The 20,164-nt window shown below is 55.5% G+C and overlaps 8 protein-coding genes and 2 non-coding genes across 10 annotated transcripts; 7 read left to right on the forward strand and 3 right to left on the reverse strand.

The window, feature by feature from the left end:
• Window positions 1-440: 440 nt before the first annotated feature.
• Window positions 441-1,270, reverse strand: B0H64DRAFT_375012 (uncharacterized protein; the record flags this gene model as incomplete). Its single annotated transcript, XM_062802388.1, has 4 exons — window positions 441-539; window positions 586-608; window positions 683-869; window positions 1,247-1,270. The coding sequence occupies 4 exons, from the start codon at window positions 1,268-1,270 to the stop codon at window positions 441-443; spliced, it is 333 nt and encodes a 110-aa protein (XP_062657710.1).
• A 1,087-nt stretch (window positions 1,271-2,357) lies between these two features.
• B0H64DRAFT_475698 (S-adenosyl-L-methionine-dependent methyltransferase) lies at window positions 2,358-3,337 on the reverse strand (the record flags this gene model as incomplete). Its single annotated transcript, XM_062808115.1, has 2 exons — window positions 2,358-3,055; window positions 3,121-3,337. 2 exons carry the CDS (start codon window positions 3,335-3,337, stop codon window positions 2,358-2,360), a joined length of 915 nt encoding a protein of 304 aa, XP_062657711.1.
• A 429-nt stretch (window positions 3,338-3,766) lies between these two features.
• Window positions 3,767-4,965, forward strand: B0H64DRAFT_462823 (uncharacterized protein; the record flags this gene model as incomplete). Its single annotated transcript, XM_062807570.1, has 2 exons — window positions 3,767-3,847; window positions 3,952-4,965. 2 exons carry the CDS (start codon window positions 3,767-3,769, stop codon window positions 4,963-4,965), a joined length of 1,095 nt encoding a protein of 364 aa, XP_062657712.1.
• Window positions 4,966-5,062: 97 nt separating this feature from the next.
• B0H64DRAFT_t99 lies at window positions 5,063-5,146 on the forward strand. Its single transcript has one exon. It is a non-coding gene; the product is annotated as a tRNA-Ala (tRNA).
• Window positions 5,147-6,429: 1,283 nt separating this feature from the next.
• On the forward strand, window positions 6,430-8,621 carry B0H64DRAFT_400105 (cytochrome P450). The gene is made up of 3 exons (XM_062804039.1): window positions 6,430-6,864; window positions 6,915-7,358; window positions 7,423-8,621. Exons 1-3 carry the CDS (start codon window positions 6,578-6,580, stop codon window positions 8,354-8,356), a joined length of 1,665 nt encoding a protein of 554 aa, XP_062657713.1. The 5' UTR covers window positions 6,430-6,577; the 3' UTR covers window positions 8,357-8,621.
• A 671-nt stretch (window positions 8,622-9,292) lies between these two features.
• On the forward strand, window positions 9,293-11,006 carry B0H64DRAFT_462827 (uncharacterized protein; the record flags this gene model as incomplete). Its single annotated transcript, XM_062807571.1, has 5 exons — window positions 9,293-9,546; window positions 9,604-9,851; window positions 9,969-10,260; window positions 10,316-10,588; window positions 10,638-11,006. The coding sequence occupies 5 exons, from the start codon at window positions 9,293-9,295 to the stop codon at window positions 10,990-10,992; spliced, it is 1,422 nt and encodes a 473-aa protein (XP_062657714.1). The 3' UTR covers window positions 10,993-11,006.
• A 298-nt stretch (window positions 11,007-11,304) lies between these two features.
• Window positions 11,305-11,396, forward strand: B0H64DRAFT_t100. The gene has a single exon. It is a non-coding gene; the product is annotated as a tRNA-Arg (tRNA).
• A 534-nt stretch (window positions 11,397-11,930) lies between these two features.
• B0H64DRAFT_181702 (uncharacterized protein) lies at window positions 11,931-13,382 on the forward strand. The gene is made up of 3 exons (XM_062798932.1): window positions 11,931-12,419; window positions 12,506-12,602; window positions 12,668-13,382. The coding sequence occupies exons 1-3, from the start codon at window positions 12,125-12,127 to the stop codon at window positions 13,059-13,061; spliced, it is 786 nt and encodes a 261-aa protein (XP_062657715.1). The 5' UTR covers window positions 11,931-12,124; the 3' UTR covers window positions 13,062-13,382.
• Window positions 13,367-15,450, forward strand: B0H64DRAFT_400115 (uncharacterized protein). Its single transcript, XM_062804040.1, has one exon. The coding sequence runs from the start codon at window positions 13,502-13,504 to the stop codon at window positions 14,951-14,953; it is 1,452 nt and encodes a 483-aa protein (XP_062657716.1). The 5' UTR covers window positions 13,367-13,501; the 3' UTR covers window positions 14,954-15,450.
• Window positions 15,451-16,102: 652 nt separating this feature from the next.
• On the reverse strand, window positions 16,103-19,698 carry B0H64DRAFT_400116 (uncharacterized protein). Its single transcript, XM_062804041.1, has 3 exons — window positions 18,348-19,698; window positions 17,794-18,287; window positions 16,103-17,705 (listed from the first exon to the last, which is right to left on the reverse strand). Exons 1-3 carry the CDS (start codon window positions 19,666-19,668, stop codon window positions 16,431-16,433), a joined length of 3,090 nt encoding a protein of 1,029 aa, XP_062657717.1. The 5' UTR covers window positions 19,669-19,698; the 3' UTR covers window positions 16,103-16,430.
• Window positions 19,699-20,164: the final 466 nt, after the last annotated feature.

Here is a 20,164-nt window from a genome sequence, read left to right on the forward strand (position 1 = left end):
GCTCCTGATCTTCGGTATTCACCGGTGAGTTGATTGTGGCTGGGAAAGAACAAAAGGATTGCAAAACAGATGGATTTGCCGAATATGAAACGATAAGTTCCGGGCCCCCTTATGGCCCAGCCTGGAGTCGAATTCACTGCTCAACGCTCAAGTAATACTTGACTTCACATCAGATAGATTAGGCTTCGCAACAAGAAGCCCGCCATTATGCGTCCGCCTGGAGTGATGCCTGTCGGTGTGGCTAGTTGGATCTCGCCCGCGGTGCCGTGCAGCGTCCAGGTTAGGGAGGGGGTGCCGGGAAAGGGCTGGCCGCGGCGGAAGTGAACTGCGAGGGTTGCCGGTCGGGTCCCCCCGCGGCGTTGGGGGTGGGGGTGGTGACGGAGCCTGTGAGGTGGTGTGTTACCGTCTTGAGCTGGAATGGTTGTATGATATGTTCTGGCTCAACTACCGTGGAGGGAGACGAGATCGGGGACTTCGAACTGGATCGTCTCGACGATTTGGTCGTTGCGTTCCGGGTCCCGGATCCTCATGTCGGGCCGCTGCAGTTGGGTGCGTGTGCGCAGTTTCCGGGGTGAGCTCGCCTACCGCGGACTGGATGAAGTCGATGACTGAATACCTAGGTAGGTAGCAATGCACCGGTCAGTTGGAGAGGGACAAGTATCAATGACCGATGGAAACGCACCGTGGCCCAATCCGATGGTGATCGGGTTGCCTCCAACGGCAAGCTCAGCAAAGTACTTCAAACCAACCGGCAGTATCTCCCTGTCCTTGGAACCCCCATAGACCTGGAACTCACTGCTCAGCAATGTCCCCACCACACCGCTTTGCAGAAGCTCCTTGATCTTCAGCACAGGTGGCGCCCATCGGCCCTGCAGTCCGACGAGAGGCCATTTAGGCCGACGCGGAGTGGTGGGGCGGGCGCTATTCGGAGATGACGGATTTGAAAATGTGAGTTTCAGTCAGTAATTAATGGTGAAGGGGGAGGGAACGGATTCCGGGTTGAGCTGGAGTGAGACAAAGCATTGTACCACAAGGAATCTAGCCCCTTTTACTCTCGTAGACCCTTCAGCCCGCAGCCAGCCATGTCCGAGAGTTTACTCCACCAGGGGGGGACGGACATCAATCATCCGGAGTTCGAACCGCTTTGCGGGTATTAACCAATAGTGGCTGGAATTGTTTCAAATTACGCCTGCGGACTTCTACGTAGCAACCTAGGTACCTAGGTACCTACCTAATTATAACCAACCTGGTGGATAACAGATTCGGGCATGGCTCGGAGTCCGATGCGATGCCAGTGGCAGTACATAGAATTCGAAGCCAGTTGGATTATGCTAGCTGCTCGTAATTGATATTCTGTTACATGGTCTCCAAGGCAAATCGACTGCTCTCACCCTTTGCTTCTGCCTTGGAAGCACACCACCACTCTTACACCCCCCGATCCATTATGTTCATTGGCCGTTATTGCCCTGACTCTTTCGCTCACAGGTCATCGCCCTCATCCCCCAGCAAGTGCTCAGGCCAGCCATTGACTCTCCCTCCCGGAAGGTTGATGTGGACCTTCTGGGCAAACAATCTTGGCCGCATCAGGGCCGCACGTTTGTGCCAACGGTGGTCGTGTTGGGAGTGACACCTGCGCCGGTGGTGTCCCCGCGTCGGACCGGCCAACGTCAACATTGTCCCCCGACTGGTAGCTAGCCATCACCGTGATGAGGATCTCTTGGGGCGGAACAGGAATGATGGGGACTTGGTATAAAATCAATGAGGTCAGGTACTAATGATGTCCGTCGCGGTGGCCGTAGACTGAAATACTGGCTGGCAGCAGTAGTTAATTTAGACCGGTTGGAAGCTTCAACTCGCCGCTGGAAGACGCGTTTTCGGCCTTGGGATCGTCAAACGCGGATCACGCCATTATCCAGGTCTTCTCCGGTATCAGGTGCGAATTTGGCGTGCATGCCGCCGATTGTCACCCTGCCATACATCACCGGGAGGCATGGCTAGGATACGGCCGGTATGGGAGGCTGTCTTACTCCGATCATGCTCTCGGACTTGTATGTAAGGCCTTCTTTCTGCTCGTGTGATATCGGAGGAGCATGCGCGAGGTATGACAAATACAGTGTTGTGTCACCAATGACTGGGCAAGCCACTTCGGAGGAAACTGGTCATGTCCAACTGCCCCTGCATGATCTGTACATGCACTACCGCCGAATGCCCTCCATGTGCAGAGGTCACACAAGATCTGTGTTACCCCACATCGCTACTTGATTCATGGATTGTGTATGTACATGTACAATATGGTGTGTACCTAGAGATATGCCCATGTTGAATGCTTGTAACCAACCCAAAGAACATCCGCAACTCTATTCAGGCTTCTGCGCGACCACAAAGTTCATCCTGGGCGCATATCCGAGTTCGAGAGTCTCAGCGTGCAAGTTGACCATCAACTCGTCGAACTCGGCCTTGTTTCGAAGAACACCCGGAATGCCGCCCTCGGGTAGCAGTGCCCCCAAACCTCGGAAGGTGTGAATCCACATGTCGACCGACCGTTTCTTCCACTCGGGGCTCTTGGCTAGGGCGCCGTATCCTAGCGTGAACTGCTTTTTTTGGACGTTTTTAAAGCCAGCTTCTTTTAGTAATTCCTCCAGCCGGTACGCCACGAACATGTCCTTGCCGAAGTTTTCGGTGCACCACCACTGCATGCGGTACATCTTGTCCAGGTTGGGGTGGGTTACCGGATCAAAGGGATGGTCACGTTCCACCCACTGGCCTTCGACAAGTTGGATCCAGCCCCCGGGCTTCACGAGCGAGAAGTGGTTCTTGACCACTGTGGCCCACTCCGATTTCTGCAGTCCCCACATCAAGAGCCTCTGGTGGACGAGGTCGAACCCCTGCTCCCAGGAGGGTTCCGGCGCAGTAGGAGATCGAATGTCGAACTCGCGGAGATCCAGGGAAGCTTGAGGGCCAGCGTTGGGCGGGAAGAGAGAGGATCCGATGTCGACCCCGTGGAGGGACCATTCGTGCTGCGGATATAGCCGGGGGAGATCCAAGAGCCATGTGCCTGAAGCAGGGAGTGCGGGTTAGAGCTATGCAGAAAGCTACAGGCCGACTTCGGTTTCTTCTTACCATCGGACGCGCCGCAATCAAGGACCTTGATTTTGGACTGCTTCAGGGGCGCGGTCACCAAGACGTCACCGGTAGAGAAGAGAATAAGGGCGTGTTGCTCCTTCAGGCGCTCTATTTCTTTGGCATGGTGAGGGAGAAGATAGGTCCCTTCTGTGCCTGTGAACAGGTTGGTGACGTCCTTGATCTCACCGGCGGTTGCGGTTTGTGCTACAGCCATGTTTCTGCTGGATAGGTAGGATATTAATATGAAGGAATATTCTTTTGGGCAAGCAGACTATTTGGACGTTTTCAAAACCTAGGCGCCGAGGCGAGAAGCAGTATTAAAGAGTTCGGCGGTTCGAAACTGGCAATATGATGACCGACAGATAACTTCCAAGCAGCTGTTCCTATTATTCACGGATAGTAGCCCATCGTGGGGAGTGGTACGTACTGAGGTCTCGGGGACCGGCCTCTGAAGTCGCTAACGTTAGGTCCCAACAAGGAAACTTGTTGGGACCTCCGCATTAGCTGAACTTTGTCTCGTTGAACTTCTTGGCCTATCAGTCCGACACGGTGAGCGGTTAGCCAGCAGCCAATTTCGAAGGTATACACCCTTGTCGTTAGCGGAAAAAGAAAGACATTGACTCAGAATCTCAGACAAACAACGATGTCTCTGAGTCAAGCCAATCCGTCAAGCTTTGGCGGGCTCCTGGAGAGTCGGAGTATCATCAACTCCGTCGACGCCGAGGTACATACAACAAAAGCAACAACAACAACCACTTCCACCAACTACACGTGGCAACGAATCGCTTTCGTCTTGGCGCATCCACCCCACGAGACTTGGTGCGCGAGATTGCCATCCTACTCATCACCCAACTGGGACCTGATGGACCCCAAGATGCAAACTCACGGGCCATTCTCATGGACGGCCTGCGCTCCAGCCTCTCCCACGAAGGCCGCGAAACGACACTCCCGCTTGCCGACTGGAATAGCGGTGAGCCTTCAGACCTGACGCGGCACATTCTCCGCATTGGAAAGGCGCTGTTTCAGTACGCCAGCGAGGCAAACCATATCGTCCCTGTCGACCCGTCCCTCACCGTCTACAGCCCCTGCGAGGGCCACAAATGGGTTCCGCCTGCGGGCCGGCTTCTGCGCAGCCAGCTTTCCCGCGGCGCATTCTTGGAAGTGGCCAAAACGCTCACAGCGCCGGGCCTAACCGCGGGCGGCTATGGATTCCAGTCTGACAGGGGTGTTGTGCTTCCAGCGGCCGTGTTCTCAGGGACCGCTTCCCGCCTTCTCCTCCGCTACAGCCCTGCTCGGCTCATACCTGAACACAGTCAACAGCCGGTGCTTTTCGTATCTGGGTCTGCATTGGAAGCAGCTGCGACTGTGGAAATAAGTGATTTGGGATTGTCTTCCGCGCCGACGGAGTTCCCGCGGAATACTTCCATCACATTCGAGAAGACACAGGACAGTGACGGGGAGCAAGTTCAGTATTCTCTCAAGCTTACAGCAACCCCTGACCAAGACAAGCCTGATTTGTCGGTCGATATTGGTCATGTCGTTCACGGTGTGGATGATGTCACGGGTGCATCCGAAGAAGAGGAGGAAGCCGTAACGGCCAACAACATGAGCAGGATCTACGAAGCATCTAGCGTGCTGCTGGCTGGGCCACATGTTATGCAAAACTCGTCCGCGAACCCGGCCATCATCCGTGATACCGAGGAAGTCGATCTCCTAGCTCTGCTTGGCAAGCTGGATGCTCGAGCGGTTCGTTTGAGCGGACGGTGGAAAAGGGGGGACAGAAAGCCTCTCAGCCTCCATGGAAGTAGGGCCGAATCGCCTCAGTTCTTAATTATGTCGTGATAGAACTGAGATCAGGGGGATCAAGGGCTACATCCCGAATGAAACTGGACAGCGTACGTACTTAGGACTCCTATCTCCTTTCAGCCATCAATTCATTGGGTACATGGTCTAGTGGTATGATTTTCGCCCCGCACTAACGTGCTTCAGTGAAAGGTCCCCGGTTCGATCCCGGGTGTATCCATCATCTCAACCTCAGGGTTAATTAAAACTTTTCTTTTGGTGTATTCCCAAACTCATGTTATTTTTATTAACTCCCTAATATATGGTTAAAACGTCCCGTGTTTTCACACGGATCAAGTCGGAGTTGTTTGGTCGTCCACAGTCCATGCCCGAGGCTGGTCGGTTTGCGCGCGCCAACAATGTGGCCCGCCTCCCCCCTTCCGCCCCTGAGCAACTCGACACACGGCAGCACCGTGACGGGACTTGTTTCTGTGGTCACTGTTCAGCACCACACATATGCCCACCGTTACGTGAGCCAAAACACGTGAAGTTCTCACCTCGCAGTTGACACCGTCGTTGCTTGTGTTTGTCAGTTGCTACCCAGTTCACCTCTCACGGGGTCATCACCTCAGGACTGGCGCGCGGTATGTCTTCTCAGACCTTGGCTCTGGGTATTAGAGAAAATACGCTGAGTAATGCATTGTCAATGCGCATCCCAAGTTCAAGTGATACGTTCTGTGTATGTAATGTCTCCCGAACCTGTCTTGCCAACTCAGACCGGGGAGATGGGCAAGGCGAAAGATACCGTATCTTGGGGGAGTTCGGTGTCACTCGAATGCCAAGCCGACCTCGGGGAATTGGGTAGAAGACTACGCTACAATAGTTCTAAACAGGAAATAGCTCCTCCTTGGTCTGTCAGCCCGTCTGTGGCGGCGCGGTCTCCTCCACGACGCCAACCAAATCCGCAGCTTGGCTCACGCTCAACTTCTGTGATGACTTGGCTGGTGATGGGGGCCGCGACGCCCTGCAATACAACGGCAAATTGGCGCCGAATGTGGCACAACATGGGGAGAGCAAGCGCGCTGTGTGGCGGAGCTACAGGAATTGTGATGGGGGAAGACGGGATCAGTTCTGCATGTGTTGGAGGTGGTGGTAGTGAGGTATATCAGTATACAGATCCGGCAGGTCCCCTAACGGGAACCGGTCTCCGTTTTGGGACCTCCGATAGGTTATGAGCCCGATAGCATGTCAGGGGCACATGCAGCACAGTACTTCAGTACTCCGTACCACGCAGCCGACTTGTCAACATCCGGCACCGACGGGCAGACACTCGTCCTGAAATGTACCAAATGTATACACGTATTTACCCAATACAGCCTCCCGTTGTACATACTGTGTATTGTGTAATGATCTGCCGCATCGTGGCTCAGCAGACGCACTGTACGCTCTGCGGCGGTTGTTGGGGGTTGGTGTGACATGTCAGGTTTCCAACTTTCACACGCAGTGGTCTGGTCAACAGTGCAAAGATGGTAAGGCACCTTAGATTGCGAGGAATGTAGCAGCACATATAATTATTCATGTCGCCCCGCAGCCGTCCACTGTACAACCTGGGACACACCCACGAACGCTGACATTGTTTCCTCTCCAGTCAGAGGCCAGAGAGACCTTCAAGATGCTGCCCGCAGTGGTCTACGCGGCCTACGCCAGCATCGTCCAAGGTGCAAACACCACCTCGGGCTTCAGCCCAGCGGCTGACAACGCCGTCTCTCGCTTTGTGGCTCAACACTACGCGTTGACAAGCACTGCTGCCGGTCTTGCCGCATCCTACGCCTTCCTCTGGGCGCTTCTACACTTCACCCAGGATGCCAAGGAACCGCCTGTCGTGTTCACTGGACTCCCGTTCCTGAGCCCCATCATTGGAGCAGTGAGATGGAGCATGGGCTTCTATAACTACATGAGGTATACTTCCTTGGCTCGTTGAGCATGAACACAACTCATGTGACGAACAGAGACACGTATCCTACCCTGCCCGTATTTACCCTGCGCCTCCCCGGCCTACGGGTCTACGTGGTTAACTCCACAGACCTCATCCCCGTCGTCCAGCGGCAATGGCGCACCCTCATCTTCCCGCCCGTCTCGGCCCGAGCGTCGGAGGTTGCCATGGGAGCCAGCAAGGAAGGCATGGCCATCATCCGTGACGACATGATCACCGAGAGCGGCTTCATGCACGCCTTTGGGAAGGCCATCCATCCGGCTCTGTCCACCGGGGCCGCGCTCGATGAGCTGAACGGCAGCGCGCTGGACGTTCTCTCCAAATCCCTGGACTTGATCCAGGGCCCCAAAAGGGTGAACCTGTTCGAGTGGATCCGCCACGAGCTGCTGATGGCCACGACGGACGGCGTCTATGGCCCGTCCAACCCTCTCCGCGACCCAGCCAGGGAGGCAGACTGGATGTAAGTCCCCATTTATACGTTCCATCCAGCACCCTCCCAGCATTCCTAACCTAAACCTACATAGCAAATTCCACCCCACAATCATGTTCCTCATGCTCAACGTCGTGCCCCTCTGGTTCTTCCACAGCGCGCTCGCAGCGCGCGACAGGCTGGCCCTCGACTTCCAGCGCTACCACGTGGCGGGCCACTACCGCCAGGGTTCGTCCTACATCCAGCGCTGGACCGAGCACTTTGTCAGCCGGGGCATCGACCCGGTCGACCTGGGCCGCTTCCAGAACGCGGGACTGTTCGCCCTCGTCGCCAATACCATCCCCACGGCCTTCTGGACCATCTTCTGCGTCTTCTCCGACCCGGAGATCGTCAGTGAGTGCCGCGAGGAGGTCGAGCGGACCGTCACGGTGGAGGAGGGTGTTGCAGGTGGTAAGGCGTGCACCATCAACGCCGCGCGGATCAAGAGTAGCTGTCCGACGCTGGTGTCGACGTTCCAGGAGGTGTTTCGTTTCTACGGCATGGCGAACTCGGTGCGGGTCGTCAACGAGGACCATGTGCTGGACGGCAGGTACCTGCTCAAGAAGGGCGGGCTGGTCATGATCCCGGCGCGGGTGCAGCACCGGCTCAAAGAGGTGTGGGGGGAGAACGCGGACGAGTTCGATCACCGGCGGTTCATCAGGAAGCCGGGCGAGCCGCGGCCGAATCCGATCGCGTTCAGGGGGTTTGGCGGCGGCACGACGCTGTGCCCCGGCCGGCACTTTGCGACGACCGAGATCCTGGTCTTCACGGCCATGTTGCTGCTGCGGTTTGATCTCGTGCCGGTCGCTGATGGCGGGGAGTGGGTGACGCCCACGACGGCAAACTCGTCGCAGGCCGAGGCCATGGCGCAGCCGGATCAGGAAATCCAGATTGAGCTCCGGCCGCGGCCGGGTGCAGTGCGGGAATGGCGCGTGTCCTGTGAGGGGAATGGGGAGGCTGCACTGGTCGCTGAAGACCTGTGCAGATAGGGAGCCTAAACCGAGGGTGTCAGCACTCAGTCACCAGGGGGCACTTGAGAGCAGCCCTGGGCAGGGATGGGGAACCGAGATATGACACACTTGTAAGGTGACTAGTCTTTGTAGTCAATATGTCCTTCTTCCCCCTCTTCCATGACGGTACCTGAGGTACTCTTACGTACCCCGCAAGGTTGTTTGTCGATGTGCCCCCTGATTCCTGAACATCAAGGAATGTTGTTTTCCCAAAACACACAAAATGGCTTTTCTCTTCTTGCGGTACCTTAACATTCTCAGTTGTTACCCTCTTGGATTTTTAATAGGGCGTGGCATTACTCCCAATAATTTCCCGGGCCTTTGCTACCTCACCGCGGTATCGGAAAAGGAGCTATGAGCCTATGACAGCTTTCCCTCCTTGTTGATGGTGTAAGCCCATCCCTGACATGACACTCCACCTCCGCAATTATTGGACAAGGATGGTTGGTGGTTGGAGATTGTGAAAAAGGATAGCAACCATGCGACCGAGTTCTCAAATGCCGCTTGCAGCCGTTGAGCAATGCCCAGTGACCGGCAATGCCATGGGAAAAGACGAATACCACTGACCTCACGGCGCACAAAGGGGACCGAAGGCCGGCCTCGAGCGGGCATATGCATCTCACCATCCGAACAGTTCATCACGACATTTGCCGCTATGCCGAACCGGACCAGAAAACCCCACATGAAACCACAAAGTTCAGAGATAACACACCCGGTAGTGGATCTCTAGCCGAGGCCGTGGACAATACTGTCCGGGAACCGGGCGGCTTGGTTTTGTGGTTGCAGAACCCAAGATGATCCTGGCGAACATAAAGAAAACAAACGCAGGAGGGGGCCTCGTGGTCTAATTGCGATAGTATCCTTCTCCGTCCACCCGGTTACACACCACGTGGTCGGCACGACACAAGTCACACGATGTCTTCCACGGAGGAAAACTTAGAGAAGAAGATCGACGATGCCAACGCCCTCGAGGTCGCCGGGGCGGCTGAGGAACGGACAAAGCCCGTATCTCGGTTCACGAGGTGGTACCGCAGCCCGCTGTTCAACGTCATCCTCGTGGGGTTGATCTCCTTCACGCAGCCAGGCATTTGGAATGCGTTGAACAGCACGGGTGCAGGCGGCCAGCAGGAGCCGTACTTGGTGAACGGGTCTAACGCGCTAACGTTTGGGTGAGATATTAACCTCTAGCCAAGGCCATATGGGGATGAGACTGACTGAAGACGCAGCTTAATGGTCTTTGGCTGCACCATCTTCGGCATCATTGCCAACAGGATAGGCGTCAAGAAGGTGCTGATCATCGGCACACTGGGATACGCCCCCTATTCGGCTTCACTGTACGTCAACAACCGGTACGGGACTGAGTGGTTTGTCCTTTTTGGAGGGGCAACGTGCGGTATTGCGGCCTCGGCTCTTTGGGCATCTGAGGGCGCCATTGCGCTGGGATACGGCGATGTCAAGGACCGCGGCAAGTTTGGTAAGCTTTATCGCGAGCCCCTGAATTAGGGGGTATGAGCATTTTCCTAACATGTTCCCAGCCGGCATCTGGCTCGGCCTCCGTGAACTCGGTCAGCTCATCGGGGCTTCCATCCAGCTTCCCTGAACGCCGGGTCAAGCGCCCGTGGCAAGGTTGGGTACAGCACATACCTCGTCTTGATCTCGCTGCAGTGTCTCGGTCTCCCTCTCGCCTTCCTGATCTCGCCGCCGGAGAAGGTCATACGGAGCGACGGCACGCGCGGTCGGGTTGCGGCCAAGAACACAACCCTGAAAGAGGAACTGCGCAAGACGTGGAAGCTGATGAAACGAAAGGAGATGTTCCTGCTGGTGCCCATCCTAATCGGATTCCAGTGGAACTCGACGTACCTGGGAATCTACATGACCAAATAGTATGTGTTCTCGAACGATACCCGTGTTGAAGCCCAAAGGTCCTGACAATTACAGCTTCTCCGTCCGCGCTCGAACCCTCGGGGCCCTAGTCTCCGGCATTGTGGCGACGTTGGCCAACATCTTCTGGGGCTGGTTCTACGATCTCAAGTACTTTAGCCGGCCAACACTCGCGAAAGCCTGCTGGCTGTTCTTTGTCGTCTGCATGCTGGGAATGTTTGGTTGGCAGGTGGCCAACGAGAAGCTCTACGGAGACTCCAACCCCAGGGTCACGCTAGACTGGGAGAGCCCGGGCTTTGGCCGTGGCTTTGGGTCCATGGTCATCTTGAGGTACGCCCCATTGTACGAACCCTCGAGTACGTGAGATTGACTGTGACAGGTTTCTGAACGAGTCCCACTACATGTATGTGTACTGGATTGTGGGCGCCTTCTTCGATGACATGGAGACTTTGACCCTGGCGGTCAGTCTCGTCCGAACGTTCGAGTCCATCGGCTCCAGCATATCGTTCGGAATTGGAGCGGCTGCAGTGTCGCCCATGGTGAACCTCGTTATTTCGTTTGCCATGTTTGGTCTGACAATCCCAGCCACGTCGTCGGTAGTGTTCATGGTACCAGAGCGTCCGGTGGACCTGCGAAAAGACGATGATGGGTTGGCATCAGGGGAAGAATCGGAACGCGTCGAGCGCACTGGGACGGTGACGGTGACCACGTCCGATGAATCCTCGGTGTTGTAGGGTCATAGGTTCGACTGGATATGGCTGTTTAGGGCTGTGTAATAATGCGAATAATCAATAACACACTATTAGTAGTGTGTTCGGCCGATGGAGGCGGCAAGAAACGGAATGAATGAGTCAAGACCAACCACAACGAGATGTCATACTCGAGTGTGGAGCGTAGCGGGCTTTCCAAACCAGCTCTAGCTTCGGAACTTACTCCTCGTAGCATGCCTGCACTGGGCTGGTGAGGGCTGTAATCGCGAAGACTATCAAAATGGTGGTACGTTAAAAGCAATTCCCCTTTTCCGGTCATCAAATCAGTTGGATGAAGCCCGGCTGGCTCAATGGCAGAGCGCTAGACTTCTATGTTCTCATCGGAACAAGCAATCTTGAGGTTGTGGGTTCGACTCCCACGTCGGGTGCTTTTTTTGTTCATTTCTCTTTCGGAGCAAAAGAACGAGTTGTTTGACTGCAAGTTGGAACCCAGAGCCCAAAGAATCGCGAAACGGTTATCCCTGTGGTGGTGGTGCATACCTCTTCCGCAGTTGTACGAATCCGATTGTACCATTTTTAGTTCCGGATAATAGGGTTTGCATTAAGATGGAACCATCTGTGCCGGTCAACAATTCAGGCAGGCGGCTTTGCTGACACCGATAATTGTGCCAGCTGTTTGCTGTGTCTGCATTGGGCACAAGTTGTGGTTTGGTGTAAGTTGTACCTGGTAGTTGGAAACCTTGAGCCGAGCTCGGCACATGAACCATGTTTTGAAATGTCCCATTTTTACCTGGATTGGGCTCTCTTCGCTCTTGCCAAGAATCCCCACCGGAGGGTTGAAGGCTGATCGAGTCAGGCACATTTTGGAGCGCGCCTGACCACGCCGCAAGAAAGCAAGTTGGCGATCAAAGAAACACACTTGTGTTGGCAGCCCCTGTGAGGCCGGGTGCATGTGCCGAATGCGGCGAGGATAAGCGTTCTCAAATTGCCGGCGTATTCCGCTCGTTGGCTCCGCCCTGAAACAGTCAGCTGGTATTATTGCCGAGTCATCGCCATCTCCAACTTTCCGACAACGAAAAACCATGCGGCCCCCTGAGCGTTGGTGCGCAGCCTCCTTGCCGACTTGACGACTGGGAAGATACCGAGTAATAACGAAATGGCCGCCTGCTCGACATGCCGAACCGTGCTCCGGCGCCACATCGACGTCCTGAAGAAGTTGCGCCAGCGACGCGCGCATTCGACCCAGGATACCTCGATAAAGGCGACCAAGGCGCCCACGGCTGGCCAACAGCAGGGGCAGATCCCGACGCCCAATAATGTGCCAACGCTCAACTTCTGGCAGAGGCTGGGGCCGCTGACCAGGGCAGCCCAGGCGTATGCCCGCGCTCAACGGAAGAGGCCATACGTGACGCAGGTGTGCACGTCGTTGGCCATCTACTTGTGCTCCGACAGTGCGTCTATCCCCGATATGTCTCGCCGTAGCGCCGTCGCTGCACACCTTGACGTCTGTATGTTGTGGAGTGCTGACCGGCTGTAGTCTCGGCGCAAAGCATGGGCGGGAGGGACTACGATCCGACACGAACTGCGCGGTCACTCATGATCGGCTCCATATCGGCGATCCCCAGCTACAACTGGTGAGTGTTCGTTCGGATGCGCCGTAGTTACGATTGGCGCGATTGACAGTGGGCGTGTGTTGCAGGTTCGTTTGGCTCTCCGAGAGCTTCAACTATCGATCGCGTCTGTTGTCGTTAGCCACCAAAGTGGTCGTCAACCAAATCTGCTTCACCCCCGTCTTCAATACATATTTCTTCGGGATGCAGGCGCTGCTGTCGGGCGCGACATTGCCAGAAACCTGGGAGCGCATCACCAAAACCGTCCCCGTCAGTTGCCTCAACTCGTGCAAGCTGTGGCCTGCCGTTACAGCATTCACTTTCGCATTTCTCCCGCTCGAGTATCGACCCGTGTTCGGGGGGGTTATCGCGGTCGGATGGCAGACATATTTGAGCTATCTCAATCGGATGGCTGAACGGAGCATGGCAGGGCGAGTGGAAGAGCTGGAGGGCGGCCAGACCTTAGCGAAGGCTGTCGCATAGAGATGACTTGCGTCTTCGTTTGGGTGAGGTTTCGGAAGGGTTTTTTTCTTTCTTTTTTTTCGATAGAATTCGGGCCATCACCGATGTAGATTTGCATGGGCTGGCGTTTGCATAGATGGATGGAGCCAAGGGCAACAACGAGCTTCGAGGTTGGGTTTTTGGGCGGATCGAGTCCCCTGGCCACGATGCGGACCAGGCTTGGGCAACTCAGATCGGATGATGGATGAATGGGCGGGGTCCGGTACTTCAGGGGCCAGACCCACAGTATCAGTTCTTCGCTTTAGGGAGAAATTAACACTGTCGCACTGCAACTCCAGCGAAAGCTGAAGCTTGCGCTCTTTACAAAAATTCCCAAACCTCGTTCACACCACTCGCCGATCCCGGCTGCCCCTCGTTCTCGAGCCATTGAGCGCTGGCCTCGCCCGGCTCTCGTCACTAACATGGCGGGTACATATCTCCGCGCCCGACGGTCACTCGCAACCACTCTTCAGCCATTTGCCCGACCTCAATCTCGACTTAACAATCATGTTCCTCGACGGCTTGCCTCGACAACATCTTCCACTAAGCGCACTCCCTCCACAGCCCGCAATGTCTTCGTCACCACCGTCCTCGCCACCCTCGGCACAATAACCTACTACTACGCCACCGACACCCGCGCCTCCCTCCACCAATGGCTCGTGCCCCGCCTCATCCGCGTCTTCTTCCCCGACGCCGAAGACGCCCACCACGCCGGCACCGCCGCGCTCAAGACCCTCTACTCGCTCGGCCTGCACCCGCGCGAGCGGCCCCCCTTCCCAGAAGACGCCGATAGCACGGGCGCCAACCCGCTCGCGGTAACCGTCTTCGGCACGACGCTGCGCAACCCGATCGGCATCTCGGCGGGGCTGGACAAGGACGGCGAGATCGCGGACCCGCTGTTCGCGCTGGGGGCCGGGGTCGTCGAGGTCGGCGGCTGCACGCCGCTGCCGCAGGCCGGCAACCCGCGCCCGCGCGTGTTCCGCGTCCCCGCCGTCGACGGCCTCGTCAACCGCTACGGCCTCAACTCGCGCGGCGCCGACGCCATGGCCGCCCGCCTGCGCGAGCGCCTGCGCAGGTTTGCGCGCCGGTTGGGGCTGTCCGAGCAGGAGATGCTGGCGGCGGATGATGTGGGTGTGCCGACGGGGAGTTTGTTGCCCGGTCGTTTGTTGTGCGTGCAGATCGCCAAGAATAAGAAGACGGATGAGAAGGATATGGAGGCCGTTATTCGCGACCATGTCTTCTGTGTTCAGCGCCTGGCGCCGTATGCGGATGTGCTGGTCGTCAATGTGAGCAGTCCGAATACCCCCGGGCTGAGGGACCTGCAGGCGGCGGAGCCGTTGGCGAGGTTGTTGGGGGCCGTGGTGGACGAGGCGAAGAGGACCGAGCGGAGGACCAAGCCGAGGGTGATGGTCAAGGTGTCGCCGGACGAGGATGATGATACCCAGATGGACGGCGTGGTGCAGGCAGTGTGGATGAGCGGGGTGGATGGCGTGATCGTGGGCAACACCACGAAGCGGCGGACGGGGCTGGTCAAGGAAGGCGTGAAGCTTACGGGCAAGGAGCAGAAGGCGTTGGTGGAGGAGGGGGGGTTCTCGGGGCCCGCCATGTTCGACCGCACCCTGAGCCTGGTTGGGAGGTACCGCAAGATGCTGGACAGCTACTCGCTCAAGACCTCTGGGGTCGACGATGTCTTCCCCACTCCAAAGGTCATCTTTGCGACTGGCGGGATTACGAACGGAGACCAGGCGCTGAAGGTGTTGAATGCCGGCGCTAGCGTAGCTATGGTTTACACCGGGATGGTCTACGGTGGCTCTGGCACGATTACGAGGATCAAGAAGGAGATGAGGGAGAAGCTCGCCATCAAGGAAGCTTGAGGCCTCCATTCCATGCCGGTTGGGCACAGCTCGACACCCAAAGTGCACTGCATGTTGAAGAACTTGGCGGCTGCTTGGGTGCGAGGGTTGCTCGAAGGACGCAATGTCGGTGATAGTTGAGCGTATAGCATGCTTCCAAGGCTGCCATCGACCTACTACACTAGTATGTGCCTCCGCCTGGAAATGCCGCCGTTTTAGGCAGGCGAATGCCGCTCCAGCCACGATCAAAGAACGGATCAAGGCGCTGGCTGGCGTTGATCTTCAAAAAAAAACACGATTTGGTAGATTTCAATTTTGTTGCGTGTTTGAGCGTTTCAGCGGATTGCAAGATCGTCAATTTGAATGCGTCACGGTTTTGATTAACTAATCTGATGGCTGGAAGTTGGGAAAACCGAGGTAATGAGGTTTGTGGGGGAGGGCTGTATAGTTATTGGACTGGGAGTTTATTTGACTCCTGGCAAACAATTCAAATCTAGCTCAAGCCAACCAAATATTGCGTCAAACAATCAAATATGCCCTCATATTTAATGAGGCCGCCTTTTTGGGCCGTAGGCGCTGGTCCCCGCCAACCGTACCACGTAACTGCCACCATACATAACCCCAACCCTACAACGCACCCATTCCATTATCAATTCAATCCGCGTATGTCGGCGCATTTGCATTTGAGCTTTCTCAACTTATTCAGCCTGTTCAGCCTATTCAATTTACTCGATATGGCTATCGTCAAATTCGCTCCTAGAGGAACGGTTATAAGTCCGAACGTCCGAGAGCAACCCTAACCCTATTCTATTTGCCCTCCCACCTCACAGGCAAAAAAAAGCCGAACTCCAAGTGCAGATGTCGGCAATGGAAACTTCGACTCCTCCGCTGGAATATAACGAAAGTCATCCTAAAGTCCAAAGAAACTCTATGTACTCTATTTCCTTTTCTTTTACTCTATTTCCTTTTCTTTTACTCCATTTCTTTTACTCAATTTCTTTTACTCCATTTCTTTTACTCCTTTTCTTTTACTCCATTTCCTTTTCTTTTACTCCTTTTCTTCTACTTTATTTCCTTTTCTTTTATCGTCTTCTTTTTATTTGACTTAGTCTTTTCGATATCTTTTCATTTGTTCTTTTTGCTTGGTTTCTTGCTTTCCTTTCGAGTTCGGCTTTTTTTGGCCAGAGGGTGCCTCCGTCGGTATCGACGAGGGTACGTGCTCACGCCAATATTGTCTGGTTCCTCGCCCCTACCCTTTGTTCCGAGCCTTGAAATGTGTGCATGCTTCATTTTCCAGATGCATCGGGCAGATAGACGGGGCTGCCGCGGTGGACTGTAGCGAATTACGAAGAGGCTAGTCACCAAGACAGTGGCCAACGCCGTCTTCATATTCCATGCGTGTAGTTATCCAAACCGTCTATTGCAACTTGCCCTACCCCCCGGCACACTGAGGTGGTTCACCCGCTCCCATCAGTGCACCAGTCAGTACGGTCCGTCACTACAAAAGCGCCCCTGGCCCCATAGTCTTCACCCCTTTCCTCAAAAACATCCTCGCCAATCCCGCAATAATCTCCAGCTGGTTCAACCTCACCCCTTCATTCTCCCTCAGCCTCTGCGCAACGCCGCTAAAGGTATCCCACACCTCAATGTACTTGTTATCCGTCTGCCTGTTCACACCGATCGACGAAAGCGCATACTCCATGACCAACCGATCCCTCATGGCCAGTAAATCGTCCTTGCGAATGGCGACACTCGGTTCCCACAACTTCATCTCGTCCGTGTAGAACACGCCCAGCCTAACACATTCCATCACCAACGCGGCCAGACCCGCTGCTAGCGCCGTCGCGACCGAGGAGCCCGTGTGTGATTCAAACGTCTGGAAGTCCTTGTCTGTGACATCCGCGTAGGCGCTATCCTTGACCACGACGTTGTGTCCCGGCAATATGAAGTTCAGCTCGTGGGCGTCGCCCACAAAATCAGCCATGCTGCCCGTTGTCTTGGCGGCGCCGATGCGGAAGCTGCCGTTCGGGTTGGAAGTGTGCGGGTAAGTGAAGTCCTGAAACTTCCCCTGGTCGCTGGCGGAGCAGAAGAGGATGATTCCCTTTGCGCGGTGGATGGCGGTGTCGAAGGCATTGCGCAAGGGGGTGTTTTCGGGGGGTTTCATGGTCCAGGACATGGAGATGATTTGAACGCCTTGTTCGATGGCGTGTTCGATAGCGCCAACGGTACTTTCGGGGTTGATTTGGAGCTTGTTGGACTCTGCGGCCTTGTACGTCTGGAGCTTGATGACGTAGATGATGGCGCTGGGGCAGATGCGATGGATCAGTCTGGCCATGAGCGTACCGTGCCCGCTTGCTGAGTGCCAGTAGGGCGAGACGCGCCAACTGGAACCGTCCGTATAGTCGTGGAAGCTTTTACCGGGGAACCTTTTCCCGTTCAGCTCGGGGTGGGTGATGTCAGCGCCGTCATCGATGAGGGCTACGGTGATAGGGTTGAGGGTTGGGTCGCTCCGTTGGTCGTTGAGACCCTTGATCTGGCGGAAGGCAGAGGAGAATTCCTCCATGCATTGCATCCACCTATGGGGGTCGATGCTTGGCTCTTGTCGCAGTGGCTGTTGAGGGACACCAGGCTGTCCAGTTGTGCGTGGGCGACTGGTGTTGGCTGTTTCGGGCAGGTGAACTTGGGGTTTCGGCCATCCCTCGGGCCATGATTCGTGCAATCGGAGTTTGAAGTCTGCGAGATTTTTCGTTGTTCGCTTGTGCGAGCTTAGGCCCTGATGGCAGTTGCGTCAGTTGGTGTGGGACTCAAGTTTTGAAGGGGCACAAGAGACATTCCCGTAGGCGATGAAGAAACAGATTCACCTTGGCTTGAATGATCCGTATTGTCTCAAGAGTCGGCGTCTTGGCGAGGCCTTCGGGTTCACTCCACGACCTGAGTACGGTGTTCCTGCCGCTCCATCGGAGATTTACCTCGCGTAGGTTTTTCCCGATGGCCTCCAGCGTGGTTGGATCAAGGTCAAGTCTCCTCCAATCCAAAATCTCCACCCCGAAGGGTTGGAGCGCGTTCTCAATGGCCTCATCGCTATGCGGCGGGTGTCCAAGATCGTCCACAATTACCTTGATGATACGCCGGACACCTTTGCCCCAAAGCCAGTCAAAGAAGAACTCCATGTCTTGGCGACCTTGACACCGCTCACTCACAGTGGAGGCATCACCCTGTCGCTTCAACTCGACACGGGGAAAGGCAACGTATTGTAGGATCCTGTCGAACTGGAGGTGGCCAAAGTGCTTGCGAAATTCTGCTTGAGTGATGTTGCCAGTCCTAGGTGGGCCAAAGTCAAACCATAGTTCCATTTCTGTTTTATAGGAATCAGCGTTGCAACTCCGGGTGTCGTTGAGCCTTTGGGGGCACATACCTTTCTCGTCTTGAATGTGAAGATACTGCGCGGCCTCGTGGGGCCTTTTCCGGCGCAAGTATATCAACTTCAGCATTTCCTTGACGGCGTCTGCACTTTCTACTCGCTCCTTGTCTCGGTCTTCAGCAGATTCCAGCCCTTTCGCAACTGAAGGCGAATTCAGCCCTTTACCCCCGGGGTCAGTTGAAGATAGCCTTTCCAGATGTCCCGTGGCGACCCTCACGAGCGGGCGCGGGGCCCTGCCGGGATCTCCGGGAATGGGCGACGCGGAACGAGATTCGACCTTATTTAAACCCGCCCCGTGGCTTCCCGGGTCGCCCCTGCCCCTCGGCGCCGCTGATGATATTGACCGCGGCTCGCCATGACCATGCAGAGCCCTCGTCGGCATTGTCGGATTGGACTTTTTTGCTTCGACAACCTCCTTCGCTTTCCGTTCTGTTTCTCCCTCTGATGGTTTCGCTTCCTCCTGTCGCTTCATCGAAGTTTGGGCCTGCGATATCCTGTTCTCGGCGACGCGGCGGGTGTTCTCGTGGTGCTGGAAAACCGAGTGCGAGCGTTTCCACATATCCCGGTGGGTTAGAACGTCCAGGGCGGCGGGCCCACGACGCAGCAGTTCGGCTACGACGCCGACCTGGGTTGCGCAACACTTCTCAAACTCGACTGCGAGGTGGAGCGGCGTGCGACCCTTGAAGTCAACCACGGAAAACATCTTCTCTGGGACAAAGCTGATGATGATGGACGTGAGCTCCGGGTTGAAGTTATTCCCAATGGCGGTATGAAGACAGGTCATCTCGCGATCGTTATCATGCTCGACACATTCGGCCTCCAGGTACTCTCCGATGAGCTTCCGGGTGTCGTCCTTGACGTTCTTACATGCGGCATGGACGAACATCTCGTTTCCAACGGAGATAGCGACGGTTAATGGCGTCCGCTTTGTGCTGTCGAGGACGCCCATGAGTTCGGGGAGTTTCAGGATGGCCCTTGCCATGAGCCACTGCAACGCAGGCTTTCGCGTGTAGTCGTAGTAGGCGAGGACGTGCAAAAAGTTGCGCTTCTCCTTCTCCGTCTGTCGCTTCCAGCCCTCTTGGCGCCTCTTCACAAATTCCATCTGCGCCTTCTTCTTTTCGGCGCCGGAGCTGTAGGGCTGCTGTGAGAAATCGCGGGCATCTTGGAGATCGCGCTCGAACGCCTTCTTGACCTCATCTTCCGTCACACCGGGCGTTGCGGTTGTTTCTGGAAAGTCGTCGTCATTTTCTAGTTCCAGGTCCGACTCCTCCTCATCTGTCTCCGTTGTTGGTGGGTGCTTCTGTCTCGTGCTCATTTTGTTCTTTCCGAACTTGCAGATTTTGTCTGAAGACGGCCATGGCGGGGAAGGCGCGTTCAACGAGGCTCGACACAGTCCAGGGCTGGTCCCATGTCCAATAGGACGTACCAGACGCTGCCTGGCTGCACACCCACCTCGGACAAAAAAAGCCGAACTCCAAGCCCAGATGTCGATAATGGAAATCCCGAGTCCCCAACCGTAGGAACAAAACGAAAGCCGCCCTGAGGCCCAAAGAAACTTACTTTACTCCATTTATCTTTTTCTTTTACCCTCTTCTGTTATTCTATTTATTCTTCTCGCTTACTTTTATTTTATTCTTTTTGCTTGATTTCTTGCTTTCCTTCTAACTTCGGCTTTTACCCTCTTTCTGTTATTCTATTTACCCTTCTCGCTTGCTTTTATTTTGTTCTTTTTACTTGATTTCCTACTTTCCTTCTAAGTTCGGCTTTTACCCTCTTTCTGTTATTCTGTTTATTTTTCTCGCTTACTTTGA

Source organism: Chaetomium fimeti (assembly GCF_033439085.1).
Source record: "Chaetomium fimeti strain CBS 168.71 chromosome Unknown B0H64scaffold_5, whole genome shotgun sequence".
Classification (NCBI taxonomy): Eukaryota; Fungi; Ascomycota; class Sordariomycetes; order Sordariales; family Chaetomiaceae; genus Chaetomium; species Chaetomium fimeti.

What these genes read in the sequence shown, in the direction of transcription:
- B0H64DRAFT_400105 (XM_062804039.1), top strand. Translation starts at nt 6,578, where the DNA reads ATGCTGCCCGCAGTGGTCTACGCGGCCTACGCCAGCATCGTCCAAGGT. An exon ending in GGCTTCTATAACTACATGAG is followed by an intron (nt 6,865 to 6,914) that starts GTATACTTCCTT and finishes TGTGACGAACAG; the next exon opens with AGACACGTATCCTACCCTGC. An exon ending in GCCAGGGAGGCAGACTGGAT is followed by an intron (nt 7,359 to 7,422) that starts GTAAGTCCCCAT and finishes AAACCTACATAG; the next exon opens with CAAATTCCACCCCACAATCA.
- B0H64DRAFT_400116 (XM_062804041.1), bottom strand. Translation starts at nt 19,668, where the DNA reads ATGAGCACGAGACAGAAGCACCCACCAACAACGGAGACAGATGAGGAG. An exon ending in TCACATTCAAGACGAGAAAG is followed by an intron (nt 18,288 to 18,347) that starts GTATGTGCCCCC and finishes CCTATAAAACAG; the next exon opens with AAATGGAACTATGGTTTGAC. An exon ending in TACGGATCATTCAAGCCAAG is followed by an intron (nt 17,706 to 17,793) that starts GTGAATCTGTTT and finishes AACTGCCATCAG; the next exon opens with GGCCTAAGCTCGCACAAGCG.
- B0H64DRAFT_181702 (XM_062798932.1), top strand. Translation starts at nt 12,125, where the DNA reads ATGGCCGCCTGCTCGACATGCCGAACCGTGCTCCGGCGCCACATCGAC. An exon ending in CATCTACTTGTGCTCCGACA is followed by an intron (nt 12,420 to 12,505) that starts GTGCGTCTATCC and finishes GACCGGCTGTAG; the next exon opens with TCTCGGCGCAAAGCATGGGC. An exon ending in GCGATCCCCAGCTACAACTG is followed by an intron (nt 12,603 to 12,667) that starts GTGAGTGTTCGT and finishes CGTGTGTTGCAG; the next exon opens with GTTCGTTTGGCTCTCCGAGA.
- B0H64DRAFT_400115 (XM_062804040.1), top strand. Translation starts at nt 13,502, where the DNA reads ATGGCGGGTACATATCTCCGCGCCCGACGGTCACTCGCAACCACTCTT.